The sequence below is a fragment of the Haliotis asinina genome, chromosome 15 (genome assembly GCF_037392515.1).
Source record: "Haliotis asinina isolate JCU_RB_2024 chromosome 15, JCU_Hal_asi_v2, whole genome shotgun sequence".
In the NCBI taxonomy this organism is placed as follows: Eukaryota; Metazoa; Mollusca; class Gastropoda; order Lepetellida; family Haliotidae; genus Haliotis; species Haliotis asinina.
The window spans coordinates 44,770,753-44,790,343 of NC_090294.1; the positions used below are offsets into that span (position 1 = coordinate 44,770,753).

General features: G+C 36.9%; 1 protein-coding gene across 6 annotated transcripts in view; it reads left to right on the plus strand.

The window, feature by feature from the left end:
- The window catches only part of LOC137265181 (B-cell linker protein-like), a 64,100-nt gene extending 44,509 nt beyond the window's left edge, over positions 1-19,591 (plus strand). For 4 of the 6 annotated variants that reach the window (XM_067800516.1, XM_067800518.1, XM_067800519.1 and 1 more), the window contains 12 exons: positions 1,092-1,181; positions 1,820-1,864; positions 3,248-3,391; positions 3,950-3,980; positions 4,890-4,924; positions 5,179-5,203; positions 5,975-6,235; positions 6,982-7,241; positions 11,969-12,079; positions 12,775-12,855; positions 14,176-14,325; positions 15,128-19,591. In XM_067800516.1, the coding sequence (XP_067656617.1) occupies positions 1,092-1,181; positions 1,820-1,864; positions 3,248-3,391; positions 3,950-3,980; positions 4,890-4,924; positions 5,179-5,203; positions 5,975-6,235; positions 6,982-7,241; positions 11,969-12,079; positions 12,775-12,855; positions 14,176-14,325; positions 15,128-15,238 (1,344 nt within the window). In that variant the 3' untranslated portion in view covers positions 15,239-19,591. Of the gene's footprint in view, positions 1-1,091; positions 1,182-1,819; positions 1,865-3,247; positions 3,392-3,949; positions 3,981-4,889; positions 4,925-5,178; positions 5,204-5,974; positions 6,236-6,981; positions 7,242-8,917; positions 9,079-11,968; positions 12,080-12,774; positions 12,856-14,175; positions 14,326-15,127 lie in introns of all 6 variants that reach the window. The other 2 variants (XM_067800521.1, XM_067800517.1) reach the window with 1 other exon arrangement.

Consider the following 19,591-nt stretch of genomic DNA (forward strand, 5'->3'; position numbering starts at 1 on the left):
ACTCATCCAAGGAATGAGGAGGCGTCTGGAATCGGTGGTGCGTGCGCAGGGAGGACACACTAGATATTGATGAAAGTCGGTGTGCAGACTCTCAGATGACTGTTCTTTCTTTCCATGTGACATTTGTGTTAATACACCTGACAACAACGTCTGTGGATGAATAGTAAATTGTGTCCATTTTTTCATGAATTTAAGACAGTTTTAAGAATTTGGATTTCGTTGCAATAAAGCAAAGTCTTGATACTTTTTCCCTTTAAGTTGTTTGTCAGAGATCGTCTGTTGAATAAAAAAGTGTCAAACTATATCAACCCGGCATATTTTGATTGTCAGAACACTTCAAAGTTGCTCCAATAGAAAAAATTGGGGTGTTGCTTGATTAATTTCCAGGTGTATAGTTATGGCTTACCTTACTGAAAGTGGGATGTGGGTATGTTGGTCCATGTGAGTGTGGCTGTGGCTGTGGGTGCGTGTGCATGTGCAGGTGCGGGTGTGGGTGTGGATCTGTTGGTGGGTGTGTTGGTGGATGTGTGAGTGTGTCCAAGGGGGTGTTATGGTGGAGATTGACTGGGAAGGTGTTCAGGGAAGCTAATATTATTTCTGTGGATTTCCTCAAATCTTTTGGGGATGTATGTTTTCAAAGATTTCACTAGAACTGAAATACATACAAACCTGAAAATATTTATTTTGCTTAAATTGGAAGTCTGAAAAACCATATAGAAGTCTAAAAAGCCATAATGTATTTCAGTTTTTGGTATAACATGAATCAGGAAATTTGTAGTAATGTTTCTAGAGTTTTTACTGTGGACTTGGTGCCAGATATTGGCCAGTTAGCAGGTCTAGATATGTCCCTGCTGATCCTGGAACTCAAATATATTTTTGTTAAAAGGTTTTTGTGTATGGTTCATTTTCAATTTTAAAATGAAAATTGAAGTCAAGTTTATGGTAATGTATGCTTGATTTAACATTGCTCTGTAGAGTCTTGTTTGAAACCCAAGTGATTTTAGGAAACAATTTCTTTGTTTTGTATTTGTGCCCATAGTGCTTGGGGTAATTGTTATGTAAAGAATCTTATGTGAGATGTATGTTTTCAGGATTCACAGGAACTTTACGATGAATTTGATTTGGATGTGGCTCCAGAAATTAGTCCCTACAACCCATCCAAGCATGAGGAGCCAGGAGAGGTATTGTATGGTTGTATCTGATCATAGGGTAGCCTAGTACTTAAAGTGTTCACTCATCAAGTAGAAGACCAGGTTTGATTCCCAACATTGGCTGGGGCTTGGTGTCCTGCCTGAATGGTGGGCATCCTTTCATCAGTTGTTGCTGGAGCCAAGCCTTCGTCTTGTTCCAGAAGTCACTAGCATAGAGAAAATCAAAGGATCCAAGCTTTGTTGTAATTGAATTAATTAAATTTTAGCCTGTGCCTCTCCCAAAACCCTGTATAAAATCACCAGGCAAGAAGTGTAGTCACTATTAGCCTTAGAGGCAGAGGGTAGCCAAGAGGTTAAAGTGTTTGCTTGTTATGCCCTGGTTCGATTCCCCTCATGGGTACAATTTGAGAAATCCTTTTCTTATTTGGGAATGTTGCTAAATAGGAGATTGTTTCTGTCCTATTTAAAATGAATTTGTTCTTTGATTAAAATGGTTAAAAACAGGTTTAAATGCTCTGGATTCCAGCACAGAGTACAACAGTGGAAACTGACCCCAAATTACCACTAACATGGGAGGTTTACATAAATTCACTTAATCATGTTTGTTTTAGTCACAAGTTGTTGGTCATTTGTGTGCCGTAAACAATGGAGAATTGTCTCATTTTCAGATTTATGATGAATTTGAGGAAGTGCAAACAGATGAAGTATATGCGGTGAGGCATTTATTGGCTTGTTTCTGTGAACAAAACTCCAGCACCAGTAAGGAGCTAGGAGCATAGCTGTAACATTGCTGATTGTTTAGTATGGGCGACATACCTGTAACATTGCTGTTTTGTGTGGATGATATTTGTAACATGGCCATTTTATGTGGTGATATAGCTGTAAAACTGCTGTTTTGTGTGGTGATATAGCTGTAAAACTGCTGTTTTGTGTGATATAGCTGTAACATTGCTGTTTTGTGTGTATGATATGGCTGTAACATGGCTAGTTTGTGTGCTGATATAGCTGTAACATTGCTGACTGTTTTATGTGGTCAGTATACCTGTAACATTACTGTTCTGAGTGCATGATACAGCTGTAACATTGCTGTTTTGTGTGTGATATAGCTGTAACATGGTTGTTTTGTGTGGGTGATATAGCTTTAATATTGCTGTTTGGTGTGGGTGATATAGCAGTAATGTTGTGCGTGTGATATGGCTGTAACTTGGCTATTTTGTGTGTATGATATAGCTTTAATATTGCTGTTTTGTGTGTATGATATTGCTGTAATATTGCTGTTTTGTGCGTGTGATATAGCTGTAACATGGCTATTTTGTGTGTATGATATAGCTTTAATATTGCTGTTTTGTGCGTGTGATATAGCTGTAACATTGCTGTTTTGTGTGGTGATAAAGCTGTAACATTGCTGTTTTGTGTGGGGATATAGCTGTAGCATTGCTGTTTTGTGTGAGTGATACAGCTGTACCATTGCTGTTTTGAGTGGATGATATAGCTGTAATATCCTTGTTTTGTGTGGTGATATAACTGTAACATTCCTGTGTTGTGCATGTGATATAGCTGTAACATTTATGTTTTGTGTGGATGATATAGCTGTAACATGGCTATTTTGTGTGTATGATATAGCTTTAATATTGCTGTTTCGTGTGGGTGATATAACTGTAATATTGCTGTTTTGTGTGGATGATATAGCTGTAACATTGATGTTTTATGCATGTGATATAGCTGTAACATTGCTGTTTTGTGTGGATGATATAGCCATAACATGGCTATTTTGTGTGGATGATATAGCTTTGATATTTCTGTTTTGTGTGGATGATATAGCTGTAATATTGCTGTTTTGTGTGGATGATATAGCTGTAACATTGACGTTTTATGCATGTGATATAGCTGTAACATTGCTGTTTTTTGTGTATGATATAGCTTTGATATTTCTGTTTTGTGTGGATGATATAGCTGTAACTTGGCTATTTTGTGTGGGTGATATAGCTGTGACACTGCTGTTTTGTGTGGGTGATATAGCTCAAAAGATAACATACAGCATGAAATAGACATATGCACTCTATGCTGGTTGATGAAGTTTGACCCCCATCATTTAGGATCCTGATGAAGATAATCCGCCCCCACCACCTCCCACTAACTTCCCGAAGAAAGTTGGTAATAAGGCGCCACCACTCCCTCCCATGGGGAACAGACGAGGATCACAGCCCCTGCCTCCACCCCCAAGAGCCACAAAACATGAGGTGAGTGATGGGTCTCTGAAGGAAGGCTTTACATACTGTCTCACTACCATTCTGAATATGCATAAGGGCTGGAAGCCAGACTGGGTTAGAAACAACCAGTTCCTTGTCTTACAAGGAGACAGGATCCACCTCTCTGAGGGCCACGAAACGTGGTGAGTGCTGCTCCCTAAATGAAAGCTTAAAGCTTTACATACGTTACGTCTTGCTACCATTCTGACACTCACTGTTCTATGTATAATGGTGGCTGGGTTTTACCCTCAGTTTAAAAGTGGAGGTACAAGGGGACATCACCATTAATAAATTGTACAGCTCATTGTTGATAATATGAGGATCCGGTAAATTATTATGATGGTGTAGTGGAGGGCATGCACAGATAATTACATCACAGCCTGGAATGAATCAGTGGTCATGTTGACATTGTTCAAAATAACTGCCTGCCTGTTTCTATATCCCCAGCAACTTGACTTAATTATGTACCAATTTAAATGTAAAGGAATTCTCCTTGGTTCAAGAAATATGAAGAATACATCTTTAAATATCTCTTCGTTTTTTTCTCAGGACACTCCACCTCCAATACCTCCTGTTGATGGTAAGGCTCATTCTGGTTTCTGTTCTTTACCTTGTATTGATACTGATGCTTTGCACAAATGCTACATTAATCTGGGATTGCAGATTGTTTTTTATGAAAATTACCAGTTGGTAGGTGAAAAAGTCCAAAAGAATGAAATACAATTCAGACAATTACAGTTTAACTGTGTCACATAGCATTTCTTTGTCACTTTTCTTCTTTTCTGCTAGATATCTTTCAGTGAGTGAGTGAGTGAGTGAGTTTAGTTTTACGCCGCACTCAGCAATATTCCAGCTATATTGCAACGGTCTGTAAATAATCGAATCTGGACCAGACAATCCAGTGATCAACAATATGAGCATCGATCTGCGCAATTGGGAACCGGTGACAGGTGTCAACCAAGTCAGCGAGCATGATCACCTGATCCCGTTAGTCGCCTCTTATGACAAGCATAGTCGCCATTTGTGGCAAGCATGGGTTGCTGAAGGCCTATTCTACCCCGGGACCTTCATGGGCCCTGACTTGTCAGTATAGTTATCAAGAATTAAGATAGCAAGGATCAAGTGATTATTTTTCCATGGAAATATAATCTCTTCCTGTTAGCATGCTCGAGTGAGTGAGTGAGTTAAGTTTTACATCGCACTCAGCAATAATCCAGCTCTATGGCGGCAGTCTGTAAATAATCGAGTCTGGACCAGACAATCCAGTGACCAACAACATAAGCATCGATCTGTGTAATTGGGAACCGATGATGTGTCAACCAAGTCAGTGAGCCTGACCACCCGATCCCATTTGTCGCCTCATACAACAAGCATAGTCGCCATTTATGGCAAGCATGGGTTGCTGAAGGCCTATTCTACCCCGGGGCCTTCACGGGTTAACATACTCAAGAAGTCAGTTTATCAATGCCAGTGTTCCATTTCGTTCCAGATGATATCTATGACGGCCCAGATGAGGACGACCAGGTGAGAATTTTTCCCTCACAAAATTTGTGAATGATGTATGCTACAGTTAGGGCAGAATATGCGCCTTCGGCAGCTTCAGTTATCCAGGGTAATAATATGCCTACTTGGACTGTTAGCGCTGTGGGCATTCACCTTGTGCATGGAGTTTGGTGCACATGTTATTATCATTATACAGATCTTCAATGGTAAAAACTGAATGTCTTTTTTAACAAAGAGACCAAAGTAGACTGTAACTGTGATTTTCTGTTTTTCAGGATTTTTACCAAGAAGAAGATGTTGGTGAGTATTAGGACTATACAGACGTCCTCCTCTTCTGTCTGGGGCACATTAAGGCTTATCCAGATTTATCCAGATACATCCTACCTGACCTTGCTCTTGTCCAGTGTAACTTCAATTTCTGACCCAGTAATCTCTGTTCTTACAGTCTGTCACTAGACTGGTCTGCAGTGTTTCTACATTGATTGTCCTAAGTTAATCTTAATGTATGGCATTTGTGACAATCTTAGTGTTAAGACAGCTTTGAAAGTCTATGGCAGGGGCATCTGTTAAATTTGCTGAGCCATGCTTCAGTCCAGAACTGATTAACGCATAATCCTTTGCAAAGTTGACATTGTTCTAGTCCAAAACTGATAAACTCAATGTTCCAAATAGACTGTAGTGTTTCAGACCAAGACAGATAAACTGAACTGCCATATTTCAGTTCAAGATGGATAAAATGTACTGCCATGTTTCAGTCCAAGACAGAAAAACTCTACTGCCATGTTTTCTATCCAAGACAGATAAACTGTACTGCAATGTTTCAGCTCAAGACAGATAAACTGTACTGCCATGTTTCAGTCCAAGACAGATAAACTAGATTGCCAGGTTTCAGGCCAACACAGATGGAATCCCAGCTTTTTTTGAGCCATAGATGCACCCAGATCAAAATAGTGATAAGCCAGAATGATATGTAACAAATCATAAAAATTGGCCTAATTCTGGCCTAAGACTTAATCCCCTGGATGCAGATGATGCAGTCAGTGATTCACCAGCTCATTCCATGTGATACAGGTACTCCTCCTCCCCCACCTCCACCAAATGGACATCGGCCAAAGGTCATCAAACCACCCCCAAGGAAGGCACATGAGGAGAAAAAGGAGAAGAAAAGTGCTGCCAGTTCTCCATTAGTGCCTCAGATTGGACTGTCTGCCATCCAAGGTGCTCTTGGGAAACTAAGGAAGGTCCCAGATGATAAAACAGTGGACGACAAAAACAAGAAAAATGAGAAAAACCAAGATGAAAAGTCAAAAGATAAAACAAACATATTTTCGGGTGAGTTTTGGTATGATGGTGATTTTTTATGTTAAGAAGGTAATGATTCCCAGCGGTGTTTGATGATAAAGTCTATTCAATGATTCAGTTTCTGTGATCTTGTTTTCATCATGTCAGTGTAACCTGTGAATATCTGGGTCAGAATTGATCTTCAGCAACTCATGCAAGTCGTAAGAGGCGAGTAACAGGATTGGGTGGTCAGACTCGTTAAGGTGGTTGGTATGTGTCATTGTAACCCAGTTGTGAAGATTCTTGCCCATGATATTAATCTCTTGATTGTCAGATTTGGACTTGATTTTGGCAGACAATGGTCACTTAGCTGAAATATTGTTCATCAACAAACAAACTAAACTTTCATATAACATGTGTGATTGTCATGTTACATAAACATGTCTGTTTCATGTATGTACACAGGGTGTCTTTTTTGTTTACAGGTACATAGTTTCTTTTCATGTATATGTACATGGTGTCTATTCATGATTATGTATATAGTTTTTATTCATGTATATGTACGTGGTGTCTATTCATGTATATGTACGTGTGTCTATTCATGATATGTATATGGTATTGATATCATGTATATTACATGGTGTCTATTCATGTATATATACATGGTGTTGATATATATATTACATGATGTCTGTTACATGATATATTACATGATGTCGTGTATATATGCACCGTGTCTATTTCATGTATATGTACATGGTGTGTATTTCATATAGTGTACATGGTGTCTATTTCAGATGGGAGCAGATCAGAAGATTCAAATAATAACAAGAGTCCAATGCCTGTATTAAAACCTCTCAAACCCAAACCCGAAATTCCCAAACTACCTGACATGAAAACTGAGGAGAAAAACTCTCCTTCCAACATTAGCAGCAGGTTTGGTGGCATTAAGTCACTGGTTAATGATATGAATTCAAGGCCAGATATTCCATCCAAACCAAAACCTCCTGCTAAAATGAAAGAAGAGACTGGGGTGAAGACTGTCATTCTGCCGAAGGTTGGAGTCTACATGTTGACATTAGTTGTTTCCCTTAAAAGTTATCTCCCTTAGACTGGGGGGAAATTGAATGCTGCTTGTGCATGATGTGTTGTTAAGAAACCATTGCATCATGTGAATTTGAATGAAATATCCATGTGAATGTGTACTAAGCATAAAAACAGTACTTTTAGGATATAATACAACTATTTGAACGTTTTCAGTGCAATTCAAATTCTCTGTTGAGTTGAAAACAATCAAAGGGAGATAACTCTACTTGAATGGCCTTTAGCCTATAATGGGCATGGTACTGCTTAAACTAACAAATTGCACCTTTATGATTTACTGTGACATATGAGCATTCTTTAAAATGTATAGATGATAACGAATTCCAACATCAGAATTAAAAAATAATGTGGAAGAACCACTGGTGAGATTTACAAAACAATACCTTGTATTTTAATTGTTAAAATTTTGGTAAAAGTATTGTTTGTAAAATACTCGTATTAAAATTAGATCTTTCACTCTCTGCATACTTACATTTGCCTTCAGTGAACTGATATAACTGATTTCTGAATCGCGAAGATATATGATAGTTTCTTGGTATACATGATGACGGCACTGAGAAACAAAACTTATTAGATTATGACTCACTTGCTGACTGTGCCATGTGGGTGGCACAAACTCTCACATACCCAAAAACATGAATGCACTACAAAAAAAACCCCAGAATAGTTTTTCAAGTTTTGATTTTGCAACATTTTAAACAATATTTTATGCTGATATTGCATCTACTGATAAAATAGTATCATCAAATGGAATTATAACAAAAGTAGTTAAAAAAGATTTCCCGTATTTGTGCATAATACAGTGTACAGAATATGTATTGATATGTAGTTATGTTACTTTATAATTGTTCCCTTCATGAAAAATAAAGACAGATACATTGGAAATGTTTTGGGCAAAACAATTCCACAAGCTTTTCTGCTGTAACTAAATCACTGTAAATCTAAATCCTCATATGTCACTCAATATCTTCCCCTGTCAAAGCACTGTCCTCCACAACGGAGAGTTCATACAGAATCATCTTGAGACTAGTTAACGTTATAAATATTCAGGGTCTTTTTGATGACTCAGTTACCTCATAGCATCAAGTCTCTTCTCATTCATAATAAAAAATATGTGAAGCCCATTTCTGGTTTCCTCCACAGTGATATTGCTGCAATATAGCTGAAAGTAGTGTACAATTACACTCACTCGCTCATTCATTCATGATTAAGAAAATGTAATTTATTTAATCGATTTACCAAGTATGTAATGATGAGGCAGATATTTGTTTGTTAACAGATAGAACACATTCCTTTAACTGATTTATTGGTTAGAAATGTTCCTAATGCCTAATAGAGGTTTGACCTGGTTATGTTGAAAAGTGGAATCCATGAACTTAAAGTGCCCCTCCCTCGTCCCTACTTGCCTTGTGAGCTGTTCTGCATGTAAAGCCACTTCAGCTTTTGAAAACAACCAATGTGTTTAATTCCTTGTTCATTTCAGCCTGTCACGACCCCTGCATGTTGGTGACAAATGTTGCTTTATGTGATAATACTGCATGATTGCATATTGATGTCTGTTTCAGACGTGTTGAAATGTACGTGCCCAGTTACACTGACAGTAATCATACAGATATTGATCAATTTCAGACCTCAAATCTAAGTTAAAACCTACAAAAGGAACGTCAAATAAGGACGAAAAGGTTAAGGAGGAAAAGGTTAAGGAAGAAACGGTTGAACCGCAAAATGATAGCGGACCCCCCCTCCCCCCGAGACCTCCCGAGCCTGTGACTCCTGAGGCAAAAGAATCGGTATGACCTAAATGGTTTAGAGTGTGGTGTGACAAATTTGCAATTACTCATATTAATTTCTCGCAACAAAAAGCACTTCTTTAGCATTAAAATGCATTTCACTTTATTAACACTTTCTATTTTTGTTGCTAAATACATTAATTATTACTTATTAAGTAACAGTCACATCCATGTATATAAGTGATTCTCACATTATTTGATGGTCTAAGATTCTGTAAATTGACATGAAGAGTTGTCTCCCATAGGCACAGCAGGATCTTCTGAATGTGGGTTCAAATCCTAGTTGGATTTATCGTGTTTCTTGGTTTGTCAGCAACTACCGTGTGCATGGGTTTCTCAAAAATGGTAAATGTCTGGGACCGGAACCGATAATCCTACATTAAACTGACATGCCATTACATAACTGGAATATTGTTCAAAGCGGTGTTAAACCAAACCCGCTTACTTACGTGTGTCATTTTGCAAGTATCATCCAATTTCTTAAGGCAAATAGTATCTACTGGATATATTTTTCTTATTACAGATTAAGCCTACTTAGATTTGTGTGACAATTTATTTATATTTTCTACCCTGACTAGATGATATATTTGTCGTAAATTTCTGCTGACATTTGGAGCTTGTTTCCTGCAAAATAATCACAAAACTTGTTTGCCAAATTGTTTTATTTCCTTACTTGCAATGGTTGTTAGGTACATAGCATTCTGTCTTACTAGGAGGAAGAGTACATCAGTATTGAGTATGAACTCACAATATTCACTTTTTTGCCAAAGTGTTTATGTCCACACATCTAGATAGTTGTTATGTACATAGTATCCTATCCTAGTAGGAGAATAATATGTGTTAATTGAATATGAACTGATTTTCAACATTATGAAGTAAGACAGTCTTCGTCATACAACTATAGCAAACATTCAGGTTACCTGAGTTCTGGGTGCAATCAGCTGATAGAGGCATCCCAGCCATGTGTCCTCAGATCTTAGGCCCATGAAAGTCCAGGGTAGAATAGGCCTTCAGCAACCCATGCTTGCCATAAAAGATGACTCTGCTTGTCGTAAGAGTCGACTAATGGGATCTGGTGGTCAGGCTGGTTGACACGTGTCATTGGTTCCCAATTGCGCAAATCGATGTTCATGCTGTTGATCACTGTATTCACTGGTCCAGATTCTACTGTTTGCAGACTGACGCCATATAGCTGGAATATTGCTGAGTGTGGCGTAAAACTAAACTCTCTCACTCACTCCTCAGATCTTATCTCACAAGTAAAGATCTGGGTTAGAATTTGGTCAACCCATGTTTGTTGCAAGAGGTGACCAGCAGGAACGGGTGGTCAGGCTCACTGACTTGGTTTGTCACCATTTCCCAATTGCATAGATCAGTGTTCATGATGTTGATCACTGGATTGTCTTTTCCAGACTTCATTGTTTGCAAACCACTGCCATACACCAGTTGCTGGAATATTAGTGAGTGTGGCAATCAAACAAGCAAAGAAACAAGCAAACAAAATGAGAGAGGTTTCATTTTGCCTTAAAACATCTAAAACTTTTCAGTAATATCTCTTTGAACATAGTCTGGGGCCTTATGAATCAAAGTTTGAATAAATATTGTCATAAAATTAAAAAAAAAATGAAAATTTTGGAATAAATTGTCTCAAATATTTTGTTGAAAATATGTACATATATGGGATATGTATTTTATATCAATTTGCCACAGTGATCTTCTAAGAGATATATAAGTGTACACCTTTGAAGTTATTGATAAGAGCTGAAATGATAATTTTGACACATCACTCAACTCAGAGAATGTTGTTTTGCCTTGTCATGATAATATGCTGTTGCAATTTTGACACTTCGTCCCCATACTTTTCCTTGTGATTAAATATAATACAACTAACTTTAAACCTATGATAATCCATATGTTTCACATTACCGCAGCACGGATTGAGAACATTTTAGCTTAACAGGTAACTGTGGTTTGTTTAGCATGAGAGTCAAACAGTTGTTTGTGGGAAGACATTGTTACATTTAACCTGGTATGTACATACAGTGGAAGCTGTCTAAACCGGCACTCATTGGGACTGAAAAAATAATCCAGTTTAGACAATGTGCCAGATTGAAGAGCTAATGATACATGTGCAAGTCACGTAAGGGACTGAGATTTTTTATGCCGGTGTTGACAACTTGCTGGATTGGAGAAATGCCAGTTTTGACAGCTTCCACTGTAATATGTTGATGTCTTCATTTGTCCTGCATGGCTTTATAATCCTTTCCTGCATGAATAAATGGCAATTTGATCTGTAACTATTTCTTGCTTTGCCATAACTTACTTATTTTGCTTGAATATACGCACATACAAACTGTTTTACTGTTTTTTTGTTGAAGTGTATTATACGGTATTCCATATATTGAGCATACAGGGTACACAAAACCATTTAGATATTTGAGGTGTGGTGCCATGAAAAATACATATTTATTGCTCTAAAATAATGGAAAAATAATTTTACATCAGGTATTTCAAAAATGTTGACGTTTCTTTATTTTTTAATTCCATTTGGTATGTGGTACCAATATGTGAGCAAGTTCTTTTATCTTGTTTTTTGAAAAAGAATGTCTATTTATTTACTTTGATATTGATGTCTATTATATATTCATAAATCATTCTTAGTCTCTTTTCATTTTTTAAATTATTTTAACTTTTATGGCATGTATCAAGGGAATGTTGGCATTGACTCTATATTGATGAATAATGTTTGAGACACGCTAATTATCGGAACAGGAAGGTCTTGTGTCACATTTCTGAAATACAAATTTTAACATAGAGTTGAAATGACAGTGTTGCTTGTTTTGTGAACTGTGTCCATTGCAAGAGTTTCATATAGAAAGTATTTTTACAGCTGCCCCCATCGAAACCTACAGTGACATCCACAGTGGAGGTCGTGTCCCTCCCTACGTATGATGATGACGAGGAGGAGGAAATATATGATGATGCGCAGACTGCTGATCCGGTGAGTCTCTTTGATTTATCACAGTGCCTGCTGAATATGAAACATGTCACAGTGCCTACTGAATATGAAACATGTCACAGTGCCTACTGAATATGAAACATGTCACAGTGCCTACTGAATATGAAACATGTCACAGTGCATTCTGAATCGTAGGACAATGCCTATTTCAGAATAGGATACATGTCACAGTGACTACTGAAAAGAGAGCCCATGTGATACTTTGTTTATGATCTGTGTCCCTAAATGTTGGTATACCCCATGCAAGAGCAAGTGTCCTACACATAATATGACATAGGGATGAATATTATATTCTGTTCATTACCATAGTTGTCAAATTGAGGAAAATAACCTCAAATCTACATAGGCTGACTACTGACTGCATGACTGACAGGATCAGATGGTCAGGCTCACTAACTTGGTCACAAGTTATTGTATACCGGTTACAGAGATTGGTGCTCATACAGTTGATCACTGATTTGTCTGGTCCATTATTTACAGACTGCTGAGTGCAGAATATTGCTGAGTGTGGCTTTAAACAAACAAACAAACAAACAAACAAACAAACAAACAAACAAACAAAAACTGCATAGTTTCATTTACAAGATGTTATACAGGACATCACAGGAATGTCAGTTCCGATAATTTCTGGTGATGACTGATGATAATGACACCATGTGTGATGATGATGGTTGCAGGACCCGTTGTCAAAGTACGACTGGTATCATGGGAAGATAAATCGTACAGATGGCAACACACGGCTTAAGAGCGTAGGAAAGGTAAGTGAAACTCAGATTCTCCACTCAGGATAAGTGGGGTTAGACAAAGACCAGGATGTGTAGCTGCTTGAAGAAACACTGTTTTTACCCTGAAAGAGTAAGCTTGTAAGTATAGCTGCTTTTAGCAATATTCCAGCAACATCATGTACCCATGTTGGGAATTCGGCGTGATGTTTGGACTCGTTTAAACTTTAGGCCACTGATGCCTATGACAGAAGCAACATCACGTGACATGACAATCTGAGGAAGAGAACTTTTCCAAGAAAACAATTCTCAGTATTTTCTGGAACAATTACCTTTATGTAATAAATATGAATCTATTCCATGTTCTTGTGTTCCCTTATGGTTTAAAATATACATGTATATGTTATTTGTACATCATGGACTTGAGGATAAAAAATCAAATGAAGTTGCTAATCTACGGGCTCATTTTGAAATGATTAATTCTGTTCATAATGATATTATGCCTCAACAAGGTTAATTAATGTTTTGTTGTCATACTGTTTTTAACTACAGAATTTTGTGAAATGTTCTAGTTTGTAATACTGTGGATTGATTGTAATACTGTGTTCTTCATTATTGTTAATCAGTGAGGGACAGGTCTGTAGGCATTTAGCCTTCTTGGAAGGCGTTTGGAAACATGAATACATCACATGTTTTATGGATGATAATTGCTTTCTATTCTTTAGACACTATCTCAGCAGTGTAAAGTATTAGGGGAGATTTTCTCCATAACAACAAGTCATATATTCAAGTTGGAAATAGATGTTGTTCACTAAAGAGTTCACTAAAACATGAGATTTATGTAGTCAGGGCTTTTTTCAGAGAATCAGACACACAAATGTGAGTCCATTAGTACAAATTTAGAGAATGGACACAGAATACCAAAAATGCTACATCTGATGAGACAAACAAAAATACCTACAGTCCATCAGGAGTTGTAAGCTGTTTCTGTTATTGCTCACATCAGCCATGACCACTGCCCACATGACCACTGTCCACACGACCACTGTCCACATGACCACGGTCCACATGACCACTGCCCACACGACCACTGTGCACATGACCGCTGTCCACACGGGACCACTGTCTACACGACCACTGTCCAAGACCATTGTCCACATGACCACTGTCCACACAACCAAGTGGTCTACATGACCACTAATTCATTCCCGGCTCTTGAGTATTTTTCTCAACATACACTCAACTACACCATTACAACCTCATATTGCCAGGAAGGACCTGTAACGTTTAGTGATGGTTGAACCTTGGATGTTTACTTTTGGTAAAACCCTGTGTAATCTGTTCATGTGTTGCCAGGATGGGACGTACTTGGTAAGGATCAGTGATAAGGACCCAAATCAGCCATACACTATGCAGGTGCTGTTTGAAGACAGAGTCAATAACCTAAAAGTTCGACTACGAGAAGACAAACGCTACGCACTTGGGGAGTACAAGCCAAATGAAATTGTAAGTAAAATCATTCATAGTTTCATTACATTTCTGGTGTTCTCCTTCAACCATTAATACAATGGGATGTTTTAGAATAGCTGTTTCTGTTGTTTAATATATTCAAACCAATGAATGGTGGTGATTGGTTAAATAATAGCGGATTAAAGGGACCATCTCACAGGTGACGCTGAGCAGAGTTCCCATATTTTCTTGACTATAGTGTGCACTCAGTTGAGGAAAGGGAGATAAGCATTATGATTTCCATGATCACACAGAGCATGACTCAGCATTTCATGATTTCACTTCAGCCATGCGAATCAATTTCACTTATCAGAAGGGTTCACAAAGTGTGCAGTCTAGACAGTAATCCAACTCTTTTGTGGAAGCTGAGGTGGCTGAGTGGGTTAGGTGGCTGACTTTGCGTGCTGGCAATTTGGTCCCAGATGGGACTCAACCCCCAAAAGTACTAAGATTTGTACTTTACTGAAAAAGTGTAATCCCCAAAATAACTTGTGTTACATTCGATGTTTGTGGTTTTATACCTTTAGTCATTACTGTCAGCATGTAACATGTCATATACTCAATATAATCATGTAATTACGGTCTTGTTTTAAAAGTGTCCATTATATATCTGTTTTGTCAGTTTAACCTTTGTGCAAGAATAGATAAATAGGTCTGGTCCTTAATACACTTTATAGCTAAGTCCAGCATACCTTGAAGAATGAATTATATTCATGTTCAGACCTCCTGAGAATTCACTGACTGATTTTAGGGTCTAATTTTGACAAATTATGTCATTGTTGTCTGTTTAATTCCACAGACATTCAAAGATGTGGTGGGTATGATCACACATCACAAAGTACACCCTGTTCTGCTGATTGGTGCACAACAAGGGGAGATCACTCTCAGGGAGACACCCAAGAAGAAATAGGACAAGATGAAAGGGACATCACTCTCATCACTTCCCTGACTGATCTTTACAAGAAATTGAAATAAAATAAATACCTGATGTCTGTGAAGCATTAAAAAGTATATATATGACATTGTACACTCTGTATATATTGCTAATGATTATATTTTGAAATAGAAAATGAAACCCTTTCCACTTTTATCATTTCGTAAATGCTTCAAATCAATTACTACATGTTAAGAAATTTATAATACACATATGCAATGGCTTTGAGTGAATTAGGAAGTATTTATTGAAGGGGTAGGGTTTGGGTTGTAGTAGTGTGTGTCAATGCATGTCGAGTGCTATTTTTGTTTTTGTATATAATACATATGTATATTTGTATTGCAAAGTCCCTGTGAAATTTGTGTATAACTGGATCAATTGTCAATCATGTTTTCACATATTTCATATTGTTGTCTCTACACACATAATGTCAATTTATTTTTGAAAATCATTTTTGTATAGCAAGCTAATCCTTATTAGTGTTGAGCATCATCAATGGATTATCGGTTAGCTTCCTACAGGAAATGTAAATTGTGTGACAGAAAACACTGTGGGGAAAGTTTAACTTCTATTTTTCATGAAAGTCATTTCAGATTGAAGTTTTTTTCATCAGTAATTGGATCATGATATGAAGCAAGCGCCAAGAAACAAACAGGGCATACATTGCCATGCTTACATTTTATGATTTTGTGCTCATTACACATCGATTTGAGGGGCACCAGAGTAGCCTAGAGCATTTGCTTGTCACATCAGGGACTCTGGTTTGATTCCACATGTGGGAACAATGTGTGAGTTTGATTCCACATGTTGGAACAATGTGTGAAGCCAATTTCAGGTGTCCCAATGTAAAACTAATCTCACTCACTCACCTAAATATGATAAGGATATAAGGATAACATTGAGTCTGTTGCTAAAGGATCTCAGCTGATAATCAGAGTAATACTTTTTAATTGTCAAAATTCAGGCATTAAATGTCTTACAAAAAAGATATTTTCGATAAATAAAGTGATTCCTTCAAAAGTCACCTCATTTGCCAATGCCCATCAGAAGACATGGATGCTTATCTGAACACAAAGTCTAGTAAAATTTCTTCAAGTTTAAAATGCCAATGTTAGTTGAGATACCAAGATTTACATGTTCTGCAGTATGCCCCAAAACAAATTTTGGGTAGCAGACTATAAATTGTTTTGCACAGACTGCTAAATGTTGTTAATATTCATCATGTTATTTAAAAATCTATCATTGTACGTTCAGACATGATTTGTATATTTTGATGCCTAACAGAGAAGTAGGGAAAATGAATATAGTATTCTGTGAATGTCACACTACATTTTGTGCTCAAGACTAGTCTTAAAGCGTCACTGACATGAGATGTACAATCCAGGGGAAGGACCTGAGATGGGTACAGGAAAAATGTAAACGTAGATCTTTGTACAGGACGTGATGAATTGGTTCACGTGAAAGCTTTAGCTCAGTTGGAACTTGCGTCAACTTAGATTTTTTATACTCATGAACATGTATATTTTGATAATAAGAGACTATCAAACAAGTCATATAGACTACCTAAAAGATGTTAAAGGCACAATGTCACTCGTCATTTCTCAAAAAATTAAAACCATGCATTTCTCTCAATAATACTATCAACCCTTATGAAAACTACCTTAAAATTTTTTTCCATTTTTGTGTGTAATTTAGTCAATAACTGACTCTAATCTGGAACATCTCATGTATAAAGGTGAGATGAAGAGTGAGCAGACTGTCTAGTTGGTGGATGTGTAAGATAATTGACTCTAACCTGGAACATCTCGTGTATAAAGGTGAGATGGAGAGTGAGCAGACTGTCTAGACGGTGGATGTGTGAGAGATGTAAGCTTCCTAACACATTTATTTTTCACTACCATCCCAAATTTCAAGCTTGTCTGACTGCCACTCTCACTATATACAATGGCTGAAACCTTGGCGCTGACTGGTTGGTTTGAAAGCACTGATCAACCTGACAGAGTTCTAAGATCTTCACATAGCTTGAACTGTTATTAATATTAAACAAAATGTTAAGAAAGACAGTAGCACTGTGTGTTGCCATAAAACTACCTAAAGTACTGTGTATGTATGTGGACTTGGTCTGTGGATGAAGTAATGTCAGTGCCAAGGAAAATTTCACCTTCACTACCCCAAATTCCAGATTTCAACATGTGCTTTGTCTTTTGCCCTTTTGTTTACATTTGCAGATGGAAACAGCATAATTCAGTGGAATAATGTTTTATGACAAATAGTGTTTTATGATCTTATGAAGGCCATGGTTTGTAACACATGGGATATTTTAATCATTTACAAGTGACAATTTTTTTAATATTCAGGGTTTTCAAAATGGTGCCATTGTTACTTTGGTGAAAACATGTGTGTGATATTTAGCATGTAAAGAGTACTTATAAGTGTTTGTTTTTGCAAGCTTAATTCATATCATAATTTCATATATTCTATTTCAGGGGAATATTGCTTTGAACATCCTTTCAATAGTATGGTTATAATGAGTGAGTCTACTTTGACAACATGGTTTGGGATATCTTACCTCATTACATTTTCATAATATACTGATGGGAAGAAATAAGAGAATGGGTGAAAGTAAGTTATTCATAGATATGTTCCTGTACACATCCCTTCACAAAATATTACTTTCATCAACACTTTGGCTTTTGCTCAATTTCATATGTGTGACCATTTTAATGATTTTGCTGTATTTACTTTCATATACTTTTAATAGCAAGCTTTCATTCCTTGAGCAAAAAATGTAATACAATATAAAATTTCATTATGAAAAGTTATGAAAAGTTCTGGTTAGTGTGAATAATTCCATGAAATATATTTGGTTTCTTTCATGCATGCAGCATTTTTTGTTAAATTTCTATGGGAATTTCATAAAATGCAGAAAATATGCGGGGTAAAATCCTAGATTTTCCAGTGTACTGTGGGATGATCAATACGCTGGGCTGATTCAGCATCAGATCTTTATTTTCAAAGTGATCCTACCAACACCATCTCTTTTCACAATTTTAGGACATGTATCTTAAGTTGAAATCAGGAACAAACCTACAGTCCTTTACTGAACATGGGTTTGGAAAAATATATATTAATGATGCCTCATCTGTACGAACCTTTGCTGTATTACAACACATGAAGTATACTTGTAAAAGATTTGTAAGTGAAAAATGTCATTCTTTTAGTGCTAAAATGAAGCAGGGAGTTCTGGCAACTGTTCCAGTTGTAAGTCTTATAACATGTCAGATCAATACTTTGTGGTAATGTTTCTTTATGGACATCTGAATTTAGCATGTGTCATGTAGGCCTGTAAGCAAACATGCTAGTCCAGGGTATATATCGTTATAGACTGCATATGAGAGTATAAGAGAATAATCAAAGACAAAACAAGCCACCTTGGCGTACACACTCATTTAGAATAAATTTATGTTGGTAAAGCATGTTATATTGTTTTACAAACCCCTCCCAACTCAAATTGTGTCGTGTTGATGTTGGTGTTTGCCTGAAAAATGAACGATTTGATCAAATAAGAGGTTCTTTACTGCCCAGAGTAAGACTGTTTGTCCAGCAACTCTGATATGTGGGCAGGTGTAAAGACTTAATGAATCAAGTGGGTTGTTTGTCTACAAATCTTGTTGCTGAAACAGCAAAGTCGAATTGATCTTCTTCAAAAGTAACAAATTTGTTACCATTTATTAGCATTTCTTAAATGAAAGATCATAATACAGACGTTTGAATTTGTACATGAACACAATGAAATGAAATGCAGACCTGTTTACGCAGATTTCAAATCACCACTAAAATGGAATTATTGGTGATCAGAAAGATTCACCATTCACCTGATGTTTTAGTAAGGAAAAGTCTGGTACAAAAGAAGAGGCATTCCTTTTTTCATGTTTGTTTGAATATAATTTCAAAATATTTTTCGAAGTAGGTGATCATCAGATGACACATGATTGCTTTATGATTATCAGTCTTCTCATGAGATGTTGTATGTTCCATACTGAAAACAAGATCAGAGGATCACAGAGTATTGACAGTCGTATGGTTCTTCTGAAGCTTTGTTTCGGTTGATGTTAAGAATTGTGGTGTTTTAAAAAATATGTTCAGTATGACATTCCAAAAGGCTATGCACATGCATGCTTCATTCCACTCCGAGGAGAATATTTTTGAATAGAAGCGTTCTTGTTGATATAATTTAATGGACATGAACTGCATGTATTTCCGTTTAGACACACTTATTGCATTCCCAAGAACATTTTATTGAATAAACCTGAAAAAATAATGAATGTA